This window comes from Callorhinus ursinus, unplaced genomic scaffold, assembly GCF_003265705.2.
Source record: "Callorhinus ursinus isolate GAN/ISIS: 27379988/994484 unplaced genomic scaffold, GSC_fseal_2.0 scaffold68, whole genome shotgun sequence".
NCBI lineage: Eukaryota > Metazoa > Chordata > Mammalia > Carnivora > Otariidae > Callorhinus > Callorhinus ursinus.
Genome location: NW_027397130.1, coordinates 254,064 through 272,763, shown reverse-complemented (window position 1 = coordinate 272,763; position 18,700 = coordinate 254,064). Strand labels below are relative to the sequence as shown.

The 18,700-nt window shown below is 54.1% G+C and overlaps 1 protein-coding gene across 14 annotated transcripts in view; it reads right to left on the bottom strand.

Moving 5' to 3' along the window:
• Window positions 1–18,700, bottom strand: part of B3GNTL1 (UDP-GlcNAc:betaGal beta-1,3-N-acetylglucosaminyltransferase like 1) — a 117,951-nt gene that overhangs the window by 19,968 nt on the left and 79,283 nt on the right. For 9 of the 14 annotated variants that reach the window (XM_073886124.1, XM_073886122.1, XM_073886121.1 and 6 more), the window contains 6 exons: window positions 16,208–16,303; window positions 12,907–13,031; window positions 7,737–7,872; window positions 7,583–7,651; window positions 7,147–7,221; window positions 2,686–2,790 (listed from right to left, as the gene is read on the bottom strand). In XM_073886124.1, coding sequence (XP_073742225.1) covers window positions 2,710–2,790; window positions 7,147–7,221; window positions 7,583–7,651; window positions 7,737–7,872; window positions 12,907–13,031; window positions 16,208–16,303 — 582 coding nt within the window. In that variant the 3' untranslated portion in view covers window positions 2,686–2,709. Of the gene's footprint in view, window positions 1–26; window positions 1,481–2,685; window positions 2,791–7,146; window positions 7,222–7,582; window positions 7,652–7,736; window positions 7,873–11,855; window positions 12,589–12,906; window positions 13,032–16,207; window positions 16,304–18,197; window positions 18,378–18,399; window positions 18,421–18,457; window positions 18,557–18,700 lie in introns of those variants that run through there. The other 5 variants (XM_073886129.1, XM_073886128.1, XM_073886130.1 and 2 more) reach the window with 5 other exon arrangements.

The following is an 18,700-nucleotide window of genomic DNA, read 5'->3' as shown; positions in this document are numbered from 1 at the left end:
CGTGTGGGGCTGCCGTGGAGGAGCCGTGCACCTTGTGGCTCCAGAAAGAAAAGAGCTTGGTGAGTTTGAGGAGGAGCAAGAAGCCAGGGTGCCTGGAACAGAAAGTGCACGGGGAGCTGGGAGGGGCCACGTGCACACACAGCCACATGCCAGACACAAAACCGAACCTCCCCGTGAGCAGGCACTGGGTCCTGAGCATCCGTGTCTGTCAAGCCTGAGACACGGAGGGAAGTCTCATTTCAGTGGCAGTGTGGGGGTAGGACAGAAGACCCACGTGGAGCTGGGACCCCGGGTGGCTGCACCCTCAGCAGTAGCACGGATGAAAATGAGGGGACAGCACCCCGTCACCGTCTCCCCTGGAGCTGGGTGGGAGAAGGAGTCTCCTGGAGGTCCGCCTGGAGGAACCTGTGCAGTTCTCAAAACTAACCCGGAAAATGTGCTCAAACTGCCGCCCCAACCAGTGGTGCTCCCAGGGAGTGGGCAGAAGAGGCAGAAACCTCTCTGGAAGTGTGCAGGCTCATCTCTCTGCACAGAATGGAAAGAACCCAAACCCACGCTCCAGAAAGGTCACAAAATACACAAACGGAATCACTAGCAAGACAATGGAAGCAGACACCAAAAGACTGAGATGTTGGTAATATCAGCCACAAATTTGTTTTAGAAAGTGCTATAGAGTATTAAGAGATTGGGGGGGAAAAGCTCCCTGAATGGATTTAAACAACCAACTAGACACAGCTGAAGAAATTATCCGGAAAAATAGAAGAGACCGCAGAAAGAATTTGGTGTGTACAGAGAGTCACGGGGCTCGTTCCCAGATGCTGGAGCCCACAGACCCCTCGCAGGGGTAGGAGCACACCCCACACACGCGGCTGCAGCGCTGCCCAGCCCCTAACCGCAGGGGCCTCCCGCTGTGCGAGGGAAAGGAACGGTCCCCGTGGCAGAACCGCGAACGTGGGAAAACCATCACCGAAGAAAGAGTCACATCCAGATGACACAGGCCTCGAATGCATAGCTAGGTTTTTAGCCTTAGCACTGCTGGCACTTGGGGCTGAATAATTCTGGGTTTTTTTGGAGGGGGAGGGGCAGAGGGAGAGAGAATCTCAAGTAGACTCCATGCTGAGCACGGAGCCCGATGTGGGGCTCAATTTCACCATCCAGAGATCATGACCTGAGCTGAAGCCAAGAGTCGGGACGTTCAACCGACGGTACCGCTTAGGCGCCGCTGGACTGAACTAGTCTTCAGCAACATCCCAGATGCTAGTAGCAAAGCCTCTTCCACACTCGCACAACAAAACTACCGCCAGATGTTGCTAGATTTTTGGGGCCGGGTTCAGCCCTACTGGGAGACACTGCTCTGGTGAATGAAGTGTGGGTGGGAAATGGTCCTGGCTGAGCAGCTCCAGTGCAGGGGGGGGTATGCTGAGCAAACAGGAGCAAGTAGCAGGTACACAGGATGAACAGTGTTTAAAGCAAGCAGGATCTGAAAAACGGACAAGAGTGGCAGGAAGTATTCAGTATAAAAACAAAGGTGCTTGTGAGAGACGCTGAGTGCTGAAGCAGGATGCCGGGTCCTCCTGCCTCGGAGCAGCTCCTCCTGCACTTTTACTTGGAACGCAGACCTGGCTTCTCATTCTGACTCCCGCGAGCCCCACCATGAGGCCGCTCTGGGTTGCTGGAGCCCACTCGGGATCCTTGCCTTGTTCGTTCGAGCCCTTACCACAGGGTTCCTGCCAGCACCGTCACCCCTGCATCCGGAACAAGTCCCTAATGACACAGTATCAGTGGTCTTGTTGTTTGGGTCCCGAGACAGGCAAAGGGGAGCTGGCTCCATGTCACCCGTGGTTGCTCACGGCTGATGGCGTTTGCTCTTGGCCGGGTTGAGCACTGGGGTTCCCAGGCCTGGGAGACTCAAGGTGCCAGAACGCCCACAAACACGACACCCTGCCCACAGCCCTCAGCGGCCAGTTCAGGAAGGCAAGCAGTAACCCTGTAGCCAGCGGTCCGAAACAGCCAGGACACTGTCGGTAACTGCCGGCTTCCCTGACTCACCCCTCCCGCAACTGGGGACCCACCAGAGGGGACCAGACATGTTCCCCTGACCAACCGTGAGAACGGCACTGGGCCACCGGAGCCCCCTTTCCCACGCCCTCAAGCTTCTGCCATCCTCATGGGACCAGCTGATGCCTGTCCTGCCAGCTCAGAGCACACAGCCTCTGTTCTCAGTCGCCGGTCTGTATTTCCACATCATGAACCAAGTCAGACCCAGAAACTGGGCCCCGGGTTTGCCCAACATCGACAGAATCAAACGTCCACCACGGCGGGACCTGAGCACCCAGCAGCTGTTGTCCTCGTGGCAGAGGTGTCTGTCAGGAGCGTGAGCTAACGACCTCCTGGCGCGAGAGACGCCACGTGCTGGGCAGTGGTGGTGCCCCCAGGGGCAGGGAAGTGTACGCGCTGCACACACGGTCAGGGACACACGCCCCTCAGGCTGTGGGCTCACAGCTCTGCCTTTTGCTGCATGTAAACCATGTCCTGGTTAAAAACACACTCACACACATGCCCTGCAGGTGAAGGGCCAGCCCCATAAGGAAGGGGGTTTGCTGGGCATCTGGTACACCTCCCACCTCGCATGTTCCCCCTCAGGGCCATGAGCCACCCCTCCTTAGCACCCTCAATCCCACGTACCTGGGGGCAGCTGCCCTGGGCCCGTCAGCTGAAGTGAAGGAAGTCCCGGCCTTCCTGCAGGTGCAGTGACCTCAGGTTGTTTTCAAATGCACCCCCGGTGAGGTCCTGTGGGAGGAACAGCATGTCTGGCTTGATCCAAGCCTCCCCCAGCCCGCCCTGGGACCCCCAGAGGCCCTCCCAAGGGGGCCTGGGGTGGAGTCGCCTGTGGCTACCTGTCAGGTGGTCCACAATGAACTTCTCTGTTGAGAGGGGCTGGAGATGGGGGGCGGGTGGGGACCCTGTGAGAAGTGGGCCACAATGTCCTGCTGGGCATCAATGGAAGGGAGGGAGGGAGGGGTGGGGAGGTCCCCTGAGGCATACACACCCCCCAGCTCAAGCTTGGTGCCTCCCTGCAAAAGGTAGCTGACGGACTAAGGGAAGGAAATGAGCCCCACGGGCAGCTCTGCTTCACCCATCTGTCCTGGGCACACCAGCTTTGCTCTTTGTGCCTCGTCCTGGGGCCCCCATGACACCCCTGCCTCCCTTTGCAGGGGCCTGGACCCAGACTCGAAGTGTCAACAGACCCCTTCCTGCCCCTCGCTTATAGGCATGGGGACACGCCGCAGGGGGACACGCCGCAGGGGGACACGCCGCACGGGGACACGCCGCAGGGGGACACGCCGCACGGGGACACGCCGCAGGGGGACACGCCGCAGGGGGACACGCCGCACGGGGACACGCCGCAGGGGGACACGCCGCAGGGGGACACGCTGCAGGGGGACACGCCACACAGGGACACGATGAATGCTTCCTGCTCAATTAAAAGACGACAGCAGAGTCAGATGACACCAGTGGGTTTATATGGAATAATGGACAAAATGTATTATGTAAAAAAAAAAAAAGCAAAATACAGAAAAGATACGTATACTATGCTGCCATTGGTTTAAAAAACCATGCAAACACTTATGTTTGTGCCTCTAGGCACCTCTCCGAGGATACAGTGGGTGACGGGAAAGGAAGCTCACTTCCCACCCAAAGCCTGCCCTCCAGGAAGGGTTTGCACTGGGGGCAGGGCTTCTAGTTCCCGGCAGTTTTTGGTCCCAGAGAAATAGACCCTTAACTGAGCTCCTCTCCTCTGATAAATTATGTATAATTTGTACAGAACTTAAATTTTCATTTTAAATTAAATTTTCCATGTGGCCTCCTAGTTATTGTCCAGTTTCCCTGGGAACTTGGAACCGTGCTTATCTTGGCCTTAAACAGGCTTGTTCCTTTTAGGAAACTGCTTTCATGCTAGAAAACCCAGTCAGGTGGGCACATGCTGCAGAGAGGTAGACAGGTGGGTCCGTGTCACCCCCTCCCCTGGAGTGCAGATGGGACTGGCCACTGCACACAGCCAAGGAAGGGGTGGGAGGCCACTTGCGTGAATTGGTGACACATCATCATGTCTTCTGTCTCGCTAGCAGACCCTGCCCCTTGCCGGCTTCGAGAGAATATGCTGCCACGTAGTGGGGGCCACATGGCGAGGAACATCCAGGGAAGCACTAAGACCCTTGGTCCAAAACCCTAAGGGTCCGGCTTCGGCCAACTGCCATGACAACACGGAGGCAGACCCTGCTCAAGGCGAGCCTCCCCATGCAACTGCGTCATGGCTAAGCACCTCACCAGCAGCTTCATGAGGGGCCCTGAGGCCTCGCCTGTGGCGTCTGGATTGCTGAACCACAGCAACTGCGAGGTAAGAAATGGTGGCCTGCCTGGGTGGCTCAGTCGGTTAAGAGTCCTCTTGGTTTCGGCTCAGGCCATGATCTCAGGGTCATGAGACTGAGCCGCGTGTAGGGCTCCCTGCTCAGCGGGGAGCCTGAGATTCTCTCCCCCTGCCCCCACCATGTGTGCGCTCTCTAAATTTAAAAACCTAAAAAAGTGTGTATTGTATGAGGCTAGCTCATGGTAATTTATTATGTGATGGTTCAAGCAGAACACAACTTCAGGGTGACGTCACCCAAGTTAAAACCAGATAAATTGGACTTAATCAAAATTAAGTACTTTTGTACGTCAAAGGACCCCATCAAGAAAGTAAAAAGAGAACATGCAGAACGGGAGGTGTTTGTACCGCGTCTAGAACATACAAAGAACTGTTATGGCTTCATAAGACAAAACCCAGATAAAAGGGCAAAGAACCTGCACAGACATTTCTCCAAAGACGATACCCACACGGCCAACAAGCAGATGAAAGGACCCCTGCATCGCTGGGTGTTAGGGAAACGCAACATCATCACCTCGAGTGACTACGCGTGGAGACGCTGGTGCCCTCGTGCGGCGGGTGGGAGCGTAAAATGGTGCAACCATTGTGGAAAACTGGCGGTTCCCAAAATGTGGTTACCCTGTGACCCCGCACGTCCTCTCCCAGGCACACGTTCACACGGAGCTACACATGAACGCTCCAGGCTGCACTGCTCTAACTGCCCAGCGGGCTTGTTCTTTGCTGACAGTTTCGCCACCTTGGCCTTAGAAGTTGGTCACCTGCTGCTGTGGAATGAACCCCCACCAGCTGAGCAGCCTGCGACGACACTCTCCCCGTTCCATGGGGCTGGATCGCGGGCCCGGCCCTGGCCCAGGGGCCCCGAATGAGTCTGCCTCACGGCCAGCCCGGACAGCCTGTGCTCACCCCTGCTCTCCCACAGTTGGGGGGCTTCCCCAAAGTGGCCCCATAGCAAAGGGCAGAGTCCAGCCTCTCGAAGCTGCGCCTCCTGCCCCGCCTGGGGCCCTTCTCGGGCCACTGCCCCTGCCCAACCAATGTCCGCGTTCTGGGGTCAGAGCCTGGCGGGGTCGCCCTCTGTGGGGGCACTGTCCTGCCTGGCCCCCTGCACAGACACGGTGGGCAGCTCAGTAAAGTCCAGTCAGTGCCAAAGAGGTTGGGGTCTTAACCAGCCACCAATGAAGAGGGATGCTCCCCTCCCTGCCTCCCTTCACAGGTTTGTTCTAGTCCTGCTGCGTGCAGCCCTACGTCCCTGAGCCCAAGGCTGGACACAGTGGCGGGCAGGCGTGTCCTGCGGTCTCCTCCCTGATGGTGACAGACTGCCTCCCTGCTGCAAAAGCTGCCGCCTCCATGAAGGCTTCCGGTGTCTGGTGACTGAGGTTCCAGCCCAATCTCACGGTTGGAAGCTGGTGAAGTGGCCGCGTGTGTCTCCACCTGCGTGTTTCCCCCACAGCCCCCAGCAGCAAGCACAGGGCCCTTGCCACCCGTCGGCCACCATCCCCTCTGGGGGACCCACTGGGGCAGGGCTGAGCCAAACTGGCCCCCGCAGTTGGGACCCCAAAGTAAAAGAAGACACTTTACATTTGTAGGAGTGTGTATACACGAGAATGTCTTTCTGACCATGAAGAATGATTTCCTAAACAGGACACTAAAAGTGTTCGTTGTAAGGAAAAGGTTGATGAATGCCGCTGCATTGAAAGTAACTTTATCTGGGGCGCCTGGGGGGCTCAGGCGTTAAGCACCTGCCTTCAGCTCAGGTCATGGTCCCAGGGTCCTGGGATCGAGTCCCGCATCGGGCTCCCTGCTCAGCGGGAAGCCTGCTTCTCCCTCTGCCCCTCCCCCTGCTTGTGCTCACTCTCTCTCTCAAATAAATCAATCTTAAAAAAAACTTTTTCTGGAAGAACCTGTGAAAAAGCAAGTCTCATGTGGGAAAAAATATTTGCCACTCCAACCGAGGAACAACTGGCACCAGAGTGTGCAGAGCTCCTGGAAATTACAAGGCCAGAGGTGCCCAAGGGCACCACCCATCTGAGCCCTTGTCCAGCGGGACAGGCTGGGACGAGCCCTCGCGTGGCCTCACGAGGACGTGTGTGTGGAGGGCACCTTCCGAGACCCTTCACATCTGCTCCAAAGTCACAGGAACGTCACAGCCGTGCCCCGTCGCCAGGCCGGAAATGAGGAATTCAGTCATCTGGGCACACAGGCCAGCCTGACACGGGCAAAGCAGACCAGCCTTGTGCCCCAGGCCTCGTGCCGTGTGACCCCAATGGGAAGCTGAGAAGCGGGTGCAGCACAGCCCGGCACCCATGCCCCTGTGACCTCAAGGGAAAAGGCAAGGATATGGGGGGAAAGTCTCTGGACGGCCCTGGGGGCGGAGGCTGTGGTGCTTGGTCAGAGGTGCTTCTCTGCGACGCTTTTACTGCCCACAGCCCCTCGTCTCTGCCGGAGCATCTGATGAGCCCCCAGAATGTGCCCCAGGTTTGGCACTTAGCAAGTTTCCAAAAAATGTTGCTCTTACAGAAATGCAGCCCATTTTTTGAGGGCACCATGGTGGCTTCTTCTAACACCTGGGCAGCCTCCCGCCGTAGTGTGCAGCTCAAGACAGGTGGCCCAAACCAAGGGTATGGATGTCTGGCTGCATGTCAGACGTCCGCGATCCCACAATTAGGGGCCTGTACCAGCCACACGGTTGTGTGACCCCTGCCACGGCCGTGGCTGACACTTACCAGCTTCACGCAGATGACGAAGGGTGGCCGGGCAGCTCGGAAGTGCAGGATTGGAACCCGAGGCTTAGGCCTTTCCTGAGAAACAGGAGGTGTTGTGGGCTGGGGTCCGTGCTAGTCTCACGGGACGCCCTGCCGTGCTGGGCCCGCACGTGCTGACAGGGCAGCTGGACCAGCCCCTTACCCCTGCCCAGCTCCAAGGTGCACGGCAGACACACAGACCTGGGCCAGGCGGGGACACAGGCCACTCTGGGGCCCGAGACCCCTAGGAGATGGGGGCCACTGCTTCTGGGCCTGGCAGCTGTCCAGGCACAGGCGGCCTTCCCAAGGAGCAAGGTTCTGGGCAGTGGCCCCTCTGTGTCCCCGGGGACAGAGCTAGGGGTGGTGTGAGCAACCCATGTGGGACCAAGGCCCTCCCGGGGTCCTGGGTCCCACACACCTGAGAGTCCTCGTGGCAATAGAAGCCCTTCCTGATCTTGTTCTCGTCCACGTCACAGAAGGCAACCACCTGGGGGCGGGGGCACAGGACACCAGCCTCAGGGACGGGGGACCCCGGGGGGCAGAGCTGCTGGGCGGGATGGAGGGGGGCCCACCTTGCGTCGTGTCCCAGCTGCCAGGCTGCGGTAAAGCCGGCGGCCCTGCCTGCCCGCGTTCCAGATGGTGAAAGCTGCCCAGTGCGGCAGGACCCGTTCTTCCAGGAAGCGGACACGGTGGGTCCAGATGGTGGTCCTGGGGGGGATGGGGCGGGTGAACCAGGTGGGCAGGGCCTCTAGCTGCGCCCAGACCTTCCTCCCCACCCAGCCCTGGGCACAGCAGGGCATGTTCTGGGGACCTCCTCTCTCCAGAGCTCAGGAGGCACTGGCTGGATAAATGAAGGAGGGACTGAACAAACGAACCTCGGCCGCACTGCCTCACCCACCCTCACAGCCCCACGTGGGCCCTAGGGTGTGCTGTCCTCACGTCCACGTACTCAGGGGCCTGGAGGGACGCCAGGCACAGACTCCGGGGAGCCTGAGGGGGATGCAGCCACCCCGATGTCAGGTGAGCTCAGGTGAGCCGTCTCACGGCTCCGCTTCCTGCAGAAGCTGCCCAGACCGCCAGGTGTTCTGACAGCTGGGCCGCGGGCGCACCGGGGCTGGCGGGCGAGTAGCTCCCCGATCCTGGCCATTAGCGCTTCCAGAGCATCCCACGAGCTCCAGACACTCCAGCCCATGGCCAGGCGCGCGCAGCTCTGGCAACACCCGAGAAGTGGAAGAAGTTTAAGGACAAAGGACCAGGGATCGTGCACGTGAGTTCTGGTAAATGGGAAATCCTGAGGACAAGGAAGGGACAGGGAGCTTCAGACAGTCACTGCTAACGGTTTTCGCCTTTCAAGCGGAGGACGTGCTTGGACAGCCTGTGTCAGGAAGCACTGTGTGGGGTGCGCCCCGGGGGATGTGTGCCACACGCAGCTCAGCAGCGGCGGCTTCTCCTGTCCCCAGCCCTGATGGAGTTCTGTCAGCACAGGGTCGTGCCACCTTTCGAGTAATTCCTTCTGTTTAAACAGTCCGTGCTCCTCGGTGTGAGGTGCAGACTGAAGGAAATGCCCGTCACAATGTCTCGAGGTGTCTGTGGACGAGACCAAGGGAAAGATGGGCCCCAGTCCAGACCCCAGGAGCTCAGGCGCCCGCTGGGGGGGTGCAGGGCCTGCTCTGAAGACACTGGTAGGTGATGAGCCGACATAATTTAGAAATGGCCACAAACACACCTGCTTTGTGGGCCGCGAAGCCCTTCCTGCTGCCGGTCCTGTTCCTGCTCAGGAATGCCATCTTTCCCGGTGCTTTTAAGTTCTGACCCAATCAGGAAGACTCCTCGATAGTCTGCTTACTTGCTGCAGGGCAGCAGTGTCTCCCCAGCAGGGGCTGTGGCGAGTGGAGCGGTTTCCCCAAGCCCACAGATGTGGGCCCTGTGCCCTGGTCCCCCGGCCCCCTGGTGGCCGTGGCCCCCGAGGCAGAATGGGGGGTGTGCCGGCCAGGCTGGAGTCAGCCCTGCTCCGCAAGCAGGACGGCAGAAAGGCCTTGGGAGGAGGTGGCCTGGAGACAGGTGGCACCCTGAGGTCACACATGAAGGGGCAACCGTGAGGCTGAACAGAAAAGCAGTTTTCGGGGAGAAAGGCAGAATGCTACCATGGACATAACGTTTTTAAACAGGTAATGCATATTGTTCAGGGAGACACCGCACACACCCCAGACGGCGCTGGCCTTGCTGAGGGGCTGGGAAAGGCAGCCGGGCGCAGGACTTCAGTCCTCGGTGTCTCTGTCTCTGGATGTCTTAAGTATTTTGTAATGAATGATGTAAATGCTGACCATTCTTGGTTTAAAACAGAAAGAACAACAACCAGGGAGTGCTTTCACAGGAGGGCTTCTGGGCAGAGAGTTTGAAGAAATTCAATTCTCAACAAGCCTGAAGGTATAATTAAAGCTCATTACTCTGTGAGGTTTTGCCACTCACAGCACAAAGATTTTAATCCAATACAGAAACTACATGAGATCACTTCTTTTGTGTTGTGGGTGGCAAAGCCTCACACTGCAAAAAAGAAAGAAACCGCTCAACATAAAAGAGACTGATCCCATGCAAACAAGATGCAGACTTGTGGGGACAAAGCCCAGTTGCCTGTGGCCTGGTCCTTCCTGGACACACAGGCTTCTGCCACAGCACGGGCCACCACCACTTCCTACAAAGAGATCCCTTCAATTTGTCTCCAAAGAATCTAACATGAGAACACACAGACAGGAACATTCATGATGATGATGACAGAGGAGATCCCCGAAGTCCCACACCTCACAGATCTAATTTCTCTCTGGTTCTATCAGCCAACACGGGTTCTAATTTTCTATGAGCGCACACTTGCTGGAATTCCTCTATGGACTAGTTGTCCTCACGAGCGGCAGAGACGAATCCCGCCTGTTGGAGTGCTTCGTGTGAGCGGAATCCCACAACATGCATGCCCGTGTGCCTTGCTTCTTTAGGAAGCAAACTGCTTTGGCATTCACCCCTCTCTCAATGCTGAGCAGCATTCCATCACAACCTCCATTCACTTGATGGACACTTGGGTGGCTCCCAGTTCTTGGCAATATTAATAGTGATACGTTGAATGTTTTCACTTCTCATGCATTAAACACCTAGACACGGAATTGCGAGGTCACGGGGGTATTAATTTAATAAAAAAGTGCCAGTTTTCCAGAGAGGGATGTACCATTTAAGTCCTGGGAACAGTGTGTGACCATTCTGTTAGATCCACACCCTTGCCACCATTTGGAATTGGCAGATATTAATTTTAGCCCTCCTGCTGGGTGTGTGGTGGGTTTATATTATTTGCATATTACATATTGTTTCGTGAAATGTGTTATGAAGTATTTGCCTATTTTTATGACATTGTCTTTGTTGTTGGGGTTCCTTACGTGCCTCTTCCTTGGTTCTCCTTCAGACACATGGATTGTGAATATCCCTTCAGTCTGCAGTGTGCCACTCATGTTCTTAATGGTGTCTTTTTATGAACAAATGTTTTTAATTTTGATAAAGTCCACTTTATCACTTTTTCAATGGTTAACAATTCTCACGTCCTTGCTGGTAAGTTTTTGCTGACCACAAAGTTGTGAAGGTGTTCCGTTTCCCTCCAGAAGCTTTCTATTCCAGTCGTTTCTAGGTTTGTATCAAAGACCCAACTAGAACGAGCGTTTCCAGATGGCACGTGGGTACCCAGTGGTTCCACTTGTTGAGAGTATCTTCCTTTTCCACTAAATGCCTTTGGAGACTGTTGAAAATCAACCTATCGTACAATTTTCAATGTATTTCTGGATTCTCCATTTCCCTGGTCTCTCTTGATGCTTTTGCTGTGTTTCCTGGGAACTGTGAGTCCTCAAAGTTTACTCTTTTCAAGGTTGTTGAGGCTATTCTGGGTCCTTTAATTTTCCACGTGAATTTAAGAATCAGGTTATCAATTTCTGCAAAGAAGTTCGGTCCACAGCTCAGTTTGGGGAGAACTGGTATCAAAGTCACCAAATCTTCCAACCCATGAAGGTGGCGTCCCTCACTCCCTGTTACGGGTTTTCTTTAATTTCCCTCTGCACTTTCTTGTAGTTTCCAGAGGACATACGCACCTTGTCACATTTACCCACAAGTATTTTATTTTTGACGCCATCATACGTTTCTTAACTGCTATTTTTAGTTGTTCATTGCAAGTGTGTAGATTGTGTGCTTTAGTGAAGTCCACAAATTTTGACATACCATTTTAATTTCATGTTAAATTTTTTTTATTTCCTTTGTGATTTTTTTCCCTTGGTTGCTTAATTTCCAAATATTTTAGATTTTTAAGATGTGTTAATGACTTCTAATTTAATTCTATGTGGTTATAAAACATACTTTGATGATTTTAATCATTTGAAATGTATTCAGAATTGTCTGTCTTGCACCTTAAAGGAATGTATTCTGCAGCTGAGTGTCATGTTCTGTAAATGCCGGTCAGGTCAAGGGGTTAATTCCAGTCCTCTGCACCTTGCAGAATCCCGCTGCTTCTCTCAGACACTGAGATGGGCTTGAAAACCTCCAACTGTAATTGTGGAGGTAATTTGTAATTTGTCTACTTCTGTCTGGTTTTGTTCACGCACTTGGAGGCTGATGAGATGTACACGCACACATCTGGGACTGCTTTGTCCTCCTGTGACGGGGCCTTTACCCCGTGGTGCAAATCACACTCGCACTGAGTCAGCTTCATGACAACAAACCCCAAACAATGATGCTCCATAAAGCTACTGTATAAAAGTTCAGATTTAACAGTAAATAACCAAAATCAAGTTCTTTGGCTGAAAGCTGGAAAACAAAGCAGCTGAATTTCAACACACATGCAAATGTCCAAGGACCTACTGAGTCAATCTGGGGACCCCCAATGACGTCGCACAAACCGGCACCCCGCCTCTCAGTGTAGGTGGACGTCAGACCTCCCCAAACAGAGGCTGCCCAGCTGAGAAGCCACAACCTCCTGAGGGGTCTCACGCCCTCCAGGGAAACACAGCCAACCCCACCTCCGGAAGATGAATGTGCACCCTTCCTTCCCGTTCCCAAAAGTGAGCAGTGTTACAACCGCAAGGCACCAAGGGGTCACACGTTTGTAATGGTAAGAAACACGCGACATGCACACAGTTCAAGCTGAAGAAATAAGAACACACCCCTGCCTCCGTGTTCCACACCTGCCGCCCCAGCCGTGCGCTCCAAGTGCACACCGGCTACTGGGGACCTGGGGGCTGGGCAAGTGGCAGAGGAGGGAGAGAGGGAGCGGGCAGGCCCCCTTGGTGGGGATGGAGAGGGCACACTGAGGCACCAGTAACCAAGTCAGATGCGCACCCGGCGTACCTCACAGCAGTGGAGAGCAAGACTTCAAAGGCACATCTGCATGTGAGGCCTACCTCGCTGTAGAAAAGCGAACAGACATACAGCCTTCATCCTGGGAATCCTGTCCACGGCCCTGAGACAGCTTCCCCCATGAAGGCCACAGGCTCTGCACACCCGCACCTGCCACGCTCCCAGATTTCCTGCCTTGTGGTAGAGACCTGACCCAGGTGACCTGTGTCTGCCCCACCGACCCGGCTCAGACCTCGGCAACTCTGCACTCTCCGTCCCGGACCTCGGCCAGCCCCACACCCTCGATCCTGGACCTGGACCCCTCATGCTCGATCTTGGCACCTCACTGGCCCCCAAACCGTGTCTGGAGCCTTGGGGCCTGCGTACTCGAGGACAGAGTGCGTGGCAGCGTCTGGGTGGTAGCGGTACAGGAGGAGGCTCTGGTCCACGCGGACGACCCCACCGCCCTTTCTGAGGTGGTTGTAGAAGAACAGCAGGTCCTCGGGCACACCCTGCAGGGCACAAAAGAACGTCAACCATTGCTGATGTTTCTGCCCACGACAGAAGACACACCTGTGTCCGATGCTTCCCGCGTGTGCATTAATTCAGGCAACTGGAGATGGGGTGTCACGCCCAGCCTCATGTGCGACATTCCAGCGAGCGACCCACGCACCCAGCCACCGAGCATGCAGACAAGGAGGTCATCTCAAGACAAGGAGGTGCTGGTGGTGAAAAGCAGGGGCTGACAGGGCAGACCAAGGCCGCCGGCATCACCCTCGCATACGCCTCCAACCTGAGAAATGGCCCTCCCCGCTGACGGGGCCTCTGCTCTGCAGGGATTCGAGAGCTTTCTCCTGGGTTTCCCTGGCTTGTGAGAACTCAGCCCCCACCCTCCTGCTAGCCAGTCGGGCGGCCAAGCTCAGCCTTGACAACGGAAGCTGGAAGCCAGACACCAGGTCTGCTCCCTTGACTTTCCTGAATTCAGAGGGAAAATCAGGTGAGCGGAGGGGTCTGGATCTTGCTCACCTTCCTGGCTGTCAACAGCACAGTACTACAGGTGTACCAGTAAGCAGAGCCCAGCGATGCTGGGGCCTGGTCACCCACGTCACCAGGAGACGTGGCCCCAGGCAAAGGCCGGTTTCCTGACTGTGCAGCTTGTCCCACCTCCGGGCCAGCTCGCAAGGGCCGCATTTGGTTTGGTTTAGCGCCAGTCCCACAGCTGAGCCGACTGCTTCCAGTAAAGCCCATGGCACTGAACTTTTGTCTCTCCAGGGCTCTGGGCTGCTGCCTGGTTTGCTTATCTCCTCAAGAAGAAGGTCGCACAGCTGGCCCAGCAGAGCCTGGCGGCCGGGCGCCCTCGGGAGATGGAGCCCCCAGGGGAGATGCCACCTTACCAGCTGCACTGGGCAAGCTCGTCCCCAGACTGGCCACCTGCACCAGGTCTCAGGAGGGTCGGCAGTACACCAGAACACCCTACTGGATGAACAGGAGGGCAGCTGCTGGACACTGCTGGAAAGGTGAGCCACAACTGGAAATCAACTGGACTGGGTACACTTCCTGACTCGGCTCCTGTTCCCAAAGCTGGCCCCGAAATGCTAGTTAGTGCCCACGTCTGTCCACCTGGCTTGCTCTGTAAAGCCACCACGGACCTGGGAGTCCTGGCCAAGGAATCTCAGACACGCTCGGTTTTATCGAGGGCAGACTCCGGGCCGGCGTCTGAAAGACCCCACATGCGCCCAGCAGACTGACAGAGCAGGCTCAAGGAAGCCGTGGGAGCAGACCCTGCGACATCCCACAGCGGTCTGGCTAATGGTGGGGAAAGTCAGGAACGCTCTTGTTCCCGACATGGGGGCGGACAAGTGCATCAGTGTGCGTGACTTGAAGGACTAGTTTCTACAAAGACTGATAATATGAAAGATGTATAGTAAAATGTTAAAAATCAAGTTTCACAACTGTTTCGAAAGTCTGTCCACAGTAAAATAAACACAAAGGAGCCACGCCTGAAGCTCAGATCCGCTGTGTGGTGATGGGGTCACAGGTGATTTGTATTTTTTTTCTAATTCTCTGCATTTTCAAAGGCACCTTTATTTTTACAAAAGATTTATTTGAGAGACAGAGTACATGGCGGGGAGCAGCAGAGGAGATGGAGAGGGAGAAGCAGGCTTCCCGCCGAGCAGGGAGCCCGATGCAGACTCGATCCCAGGACCCTGAGATCATGACCTGAGCCGAAGGCAGACGCTTAACTGACTGAGCCACCCGGGCGCCCCAAAGGTACCTTTAAAGAGCAAATTTTAACTCTGCACACTTTACAGCTTTAGGAAAAAGGTGCTCTTTCTTCTGATGACCCGGAAGAACTCACCCTCAGGGTTTCCTTATTTCTGGCAAGAAGTGAGAATTTAGTTGGAGGCAGCACTGGGGCACCACGGCTCCCGGCGAGGTGGGGGGGTCTGTTCCACTGGCCCTCTGCTCACGGTTCCTTGGTTTTCACTCCTTCCTGCCTGGTGAGCTCCCAGGCGGGCACGTGTTCACCAAGAGCTCAGGCTCCTCTGGCCAGCCAAAAACCCTGGACAGAGGCCGTGATGGCAGGGGTGACGCGGCCTGGGGAGCCAAGGAAGCTGGGGTAGCTGAGCCCATGGTGGTGGTGGTGGTGGTGGTGGGGTTCCTGGGTGCACTGAATGCTCCTGTGGGTGGGGATGTAGTGGGCAGGGCAGGTACACCTCTGAGACGTGTGTAAGGGACTGCGATCTCGTGGGACAGAAGGAAGCACAGAACGGGCTGCCAGCCCCCACGCACCCCAGAAAAACTACTGCACTTTGCTCCAGTGGCAGGAGGGGGTGGATCGCATGAACCCCTGAAAATGCAGGGATGCAGAAAGTCTTCATCTGGATGGAGCTGGTGTGAGACGAAAGCAGAAAACCAAATGCTCCCATAACACAGAAGACCCCAAACCATGAGACAGATCAAAACTGAACCCTCCCAGCACCTGAGAGCATGAGGGGAACCCCCCCAAGTCAGAAGGCCAGGATGCACAAAGGAGTCGTGGAGGGTGGGGCAGGTGGGTGCAGGCCCGGCTGGCCGAGGTGTGCTGCTCTCGGGCACATGGCCCTCTTGGCATCACACTGTGGTGATGTGGTGCCTGTGGATTCGCTAGAACCCATCAAACTGCACCTTTTCACAGATGAAACGGATGGTATATTAATTACACCTCAATAAACCTCCAAAATAACAGAGGGTGGATTGAATTAAAAAAAGAAACAGAAAGGGAGCACCTGGGTGGCTCAGTTGGTTTAACGTCTGACTCTTGATTTTGGCTCAGGTCATGATCTCAGGGTCGTGGGATCAAGTCCCGCGTCAGGCTCCCTGCTCAGCGGGGGTCTGCTTGTCCCTCTGCCTCTGCCCCTCCCCACATTCACACGTTCTCTCTCAAATAAATAAAATCTTAAAAAAATAAAGAGACAAATACAGAAATAACCACTAGAACAAAATATAAACCTTCAGTACCAAGAGGAATTTAAATAAGCCAAGAGTGGGTGACAGCTCCTGGCTCCAGTTGGCCGAGTAGCTGTCCCTGCAGCGGTGATGGCCGTGCCCAGTGTGGAGGCTGCGGGCTGGACAGCCTGAGCCGCACCGCGGGGCAGGGACAGAGCAGACAAACCAGGGCTGGAAGCCACAGGGGGCCCATACTTACCTGTCCGCCCTCGTCAAATGGGCCCACATGGGAAAACCATGCTCGAGAGCAGAACCAGGTGGGCATGATCACAGTTGGGCCATTGGAGGTAAAAACCTAGAAGCAATTGACACTAACATAATTATCAGGAAAGGACAGCTTGTCACAAACAACTTACAATTTATTTTCCATGAAGTAGAATTCAGAAAGTGACAGATGAATCTGCCCTTCTCTGTAGGAACAGGAGTTTGAGGGACTTTGCAGACAGATCCACAGTATCTGGTGCCCAAGGCCAACAGATGTGGGGGGAGAGGGGCCACGAGAAGCAGTGGCTCCACCTGGGTCCTGTTCCTGGGTGAATGCTCACTGACTGGGTTCAAGAAGGAGGCCCCCCTGCTTTTGACTGACGGTAAAGTTTCACATGAAAACAAAAACACGCAGCTCTTAATTCTGACACGAAAAAATTGAAGCAGCATAAAAAGTTAGCTTAGATGAAATGGATGGATTCCTCCAAAGACACAAACCATTGAAACTGAAGAAAAAACAGAAACTATGACTAGATCTATAACAAGGAATTGAAAGAGCAGTTTAAAAAAACCTACAACTTCCCACAAAGAAACGCCCCGGTCCAGAGGGCCTCACCAGTGAATTCTATCCAATGTTTAACGAATTCTTACCAATCCTTCACAAAGTCTTCCAAAAAAACGAGATGGCAGGGACACTTCCTGACTCATTCTGTGAGACCAGCACTACCGATACCAAAGCCAGTCGAAAATATCACAAAACTATACACCAAGATCCCTTATGAATATAGTTGCAAAAATCTTCAACAAAGAACTAGTGAACTGAGTCCATCATTATATAAAAAGGATTCTACACCACGACCAAGTGGGATTTATGCCAGGATTGCAAGGTTGGTTCAATGTATGAAAACACAGGTGATGTGATACACCATATTCATAGAACAGAGGATGAAACCACATAATCATCTCAATAGATGCAGAAAAAGCATTTGACAAAATCCAACACCTTTTCATGACAAAACCAGTCAACCTAGGAGTTTGCAAAGCTCCACAGCTGATATCATACTTAAAATGGTGTGACACTAAATGCTTTTCTCCTAAGATCAGGAATAAAACATGAATATATGTTCTGACCACTTCTATTCAACATTGTGCTGCAAGTTCTACTCAGAACAATTGGGAAATAAGAAAAATAAAAGGCATTTTATAATACTTGGGAAATGAAGAAGTAAAATGGTCTCAATTTGCAGATGACACAATCCTGTAAGTAGAAAACCCAAAGGAATAAAAACACACACACCCTTGCACTAATGAATGAGTTCAGCAAAGTTCCGGGATACAAGATTCACATACAAAACTCAACTGTATTTGTGTATACTTGTAATGAACAATCCAAAAGTGAAATTAAGAAAACACTGTGATTTACAACAGCATGAAAAAGATACTCAGGAACGAATGTAACAAGAGTGCAAACTTTACACTGGAAATCATAAAACATCTCTGAAATAAATTAAAGAAATTCCCATGGAAAGGCAGAGGGCCCAGAATAGCCAAAGCACCTTGAGCAAGTTGAAGGACTCACACTTCCCAATTTCAACCCTGACCACAAAGCTACAGTAATCAAGACACTGTGGTGCTGGCATAAAGACACAGAAATCGATGGAACAGAATGGAGAGTCCCAAATCAACCCATCACGTTTATGAGCTAATTTTTAACAAGGCTGCCAAGACAACTTGGTGAGAAGTCTTTCAACAAACAGTCCAGGAACAACTGGACATCCACACGCAATAGCATAAAGTTGTACCCTTACCCCACACAATATACAAAATTAATGCAAAGTGGATCACAGACCTAAACACAAGACCTCAACCTATAAAACGTGTAGAAGGAAACACAAGTGTGAGTCTCCGAGACCTTGGGTGAGGCAGCGGTTTCCTAGGACCCTCGAAGCACAGGCAACCAAGGGAAACTGCACAATTTTGCGAACCCGCTAAAAACAATGACTTGTACGTCTCGCAGGGTGAACTCTGCGGCTTACGAACGTCGGCGAAAACCACGATGCCAACAGGGCGCCGGGGCTCAGCGCCTGTACCGCGCCCGCCGCGGGGCCCACGCTGCGCCTGGAGCCCGCTCAGGACTCTCCCTCCCTCCCTAAGAAACGAAACAAAACACCCCCGAGTGCAGCGCACACGTCAAAACCAGGGCCCGAGGCAGGAGCTAAAACCGAAGGGCTCTTAGCAAGCGGACCACGTGCGCCTTAACAGTGACACTGTTACTGATGCACCGGCGGAGGGTTAGCGGAGAACCCCGACCAACGACACACAGGCGCCGCCACAACCACGGGCACGGCCGTAGGGGACGCGGAGGAGGCCCTTCTTTTTTTTTTTAAATTTTTTATTGTTATGTTAATCACCATATATTACATCATTAGTTTTTGGTGCAGTGTTCCATGATTCATTGTTTGTTCATAACACCCAGTGCTCCATGCAG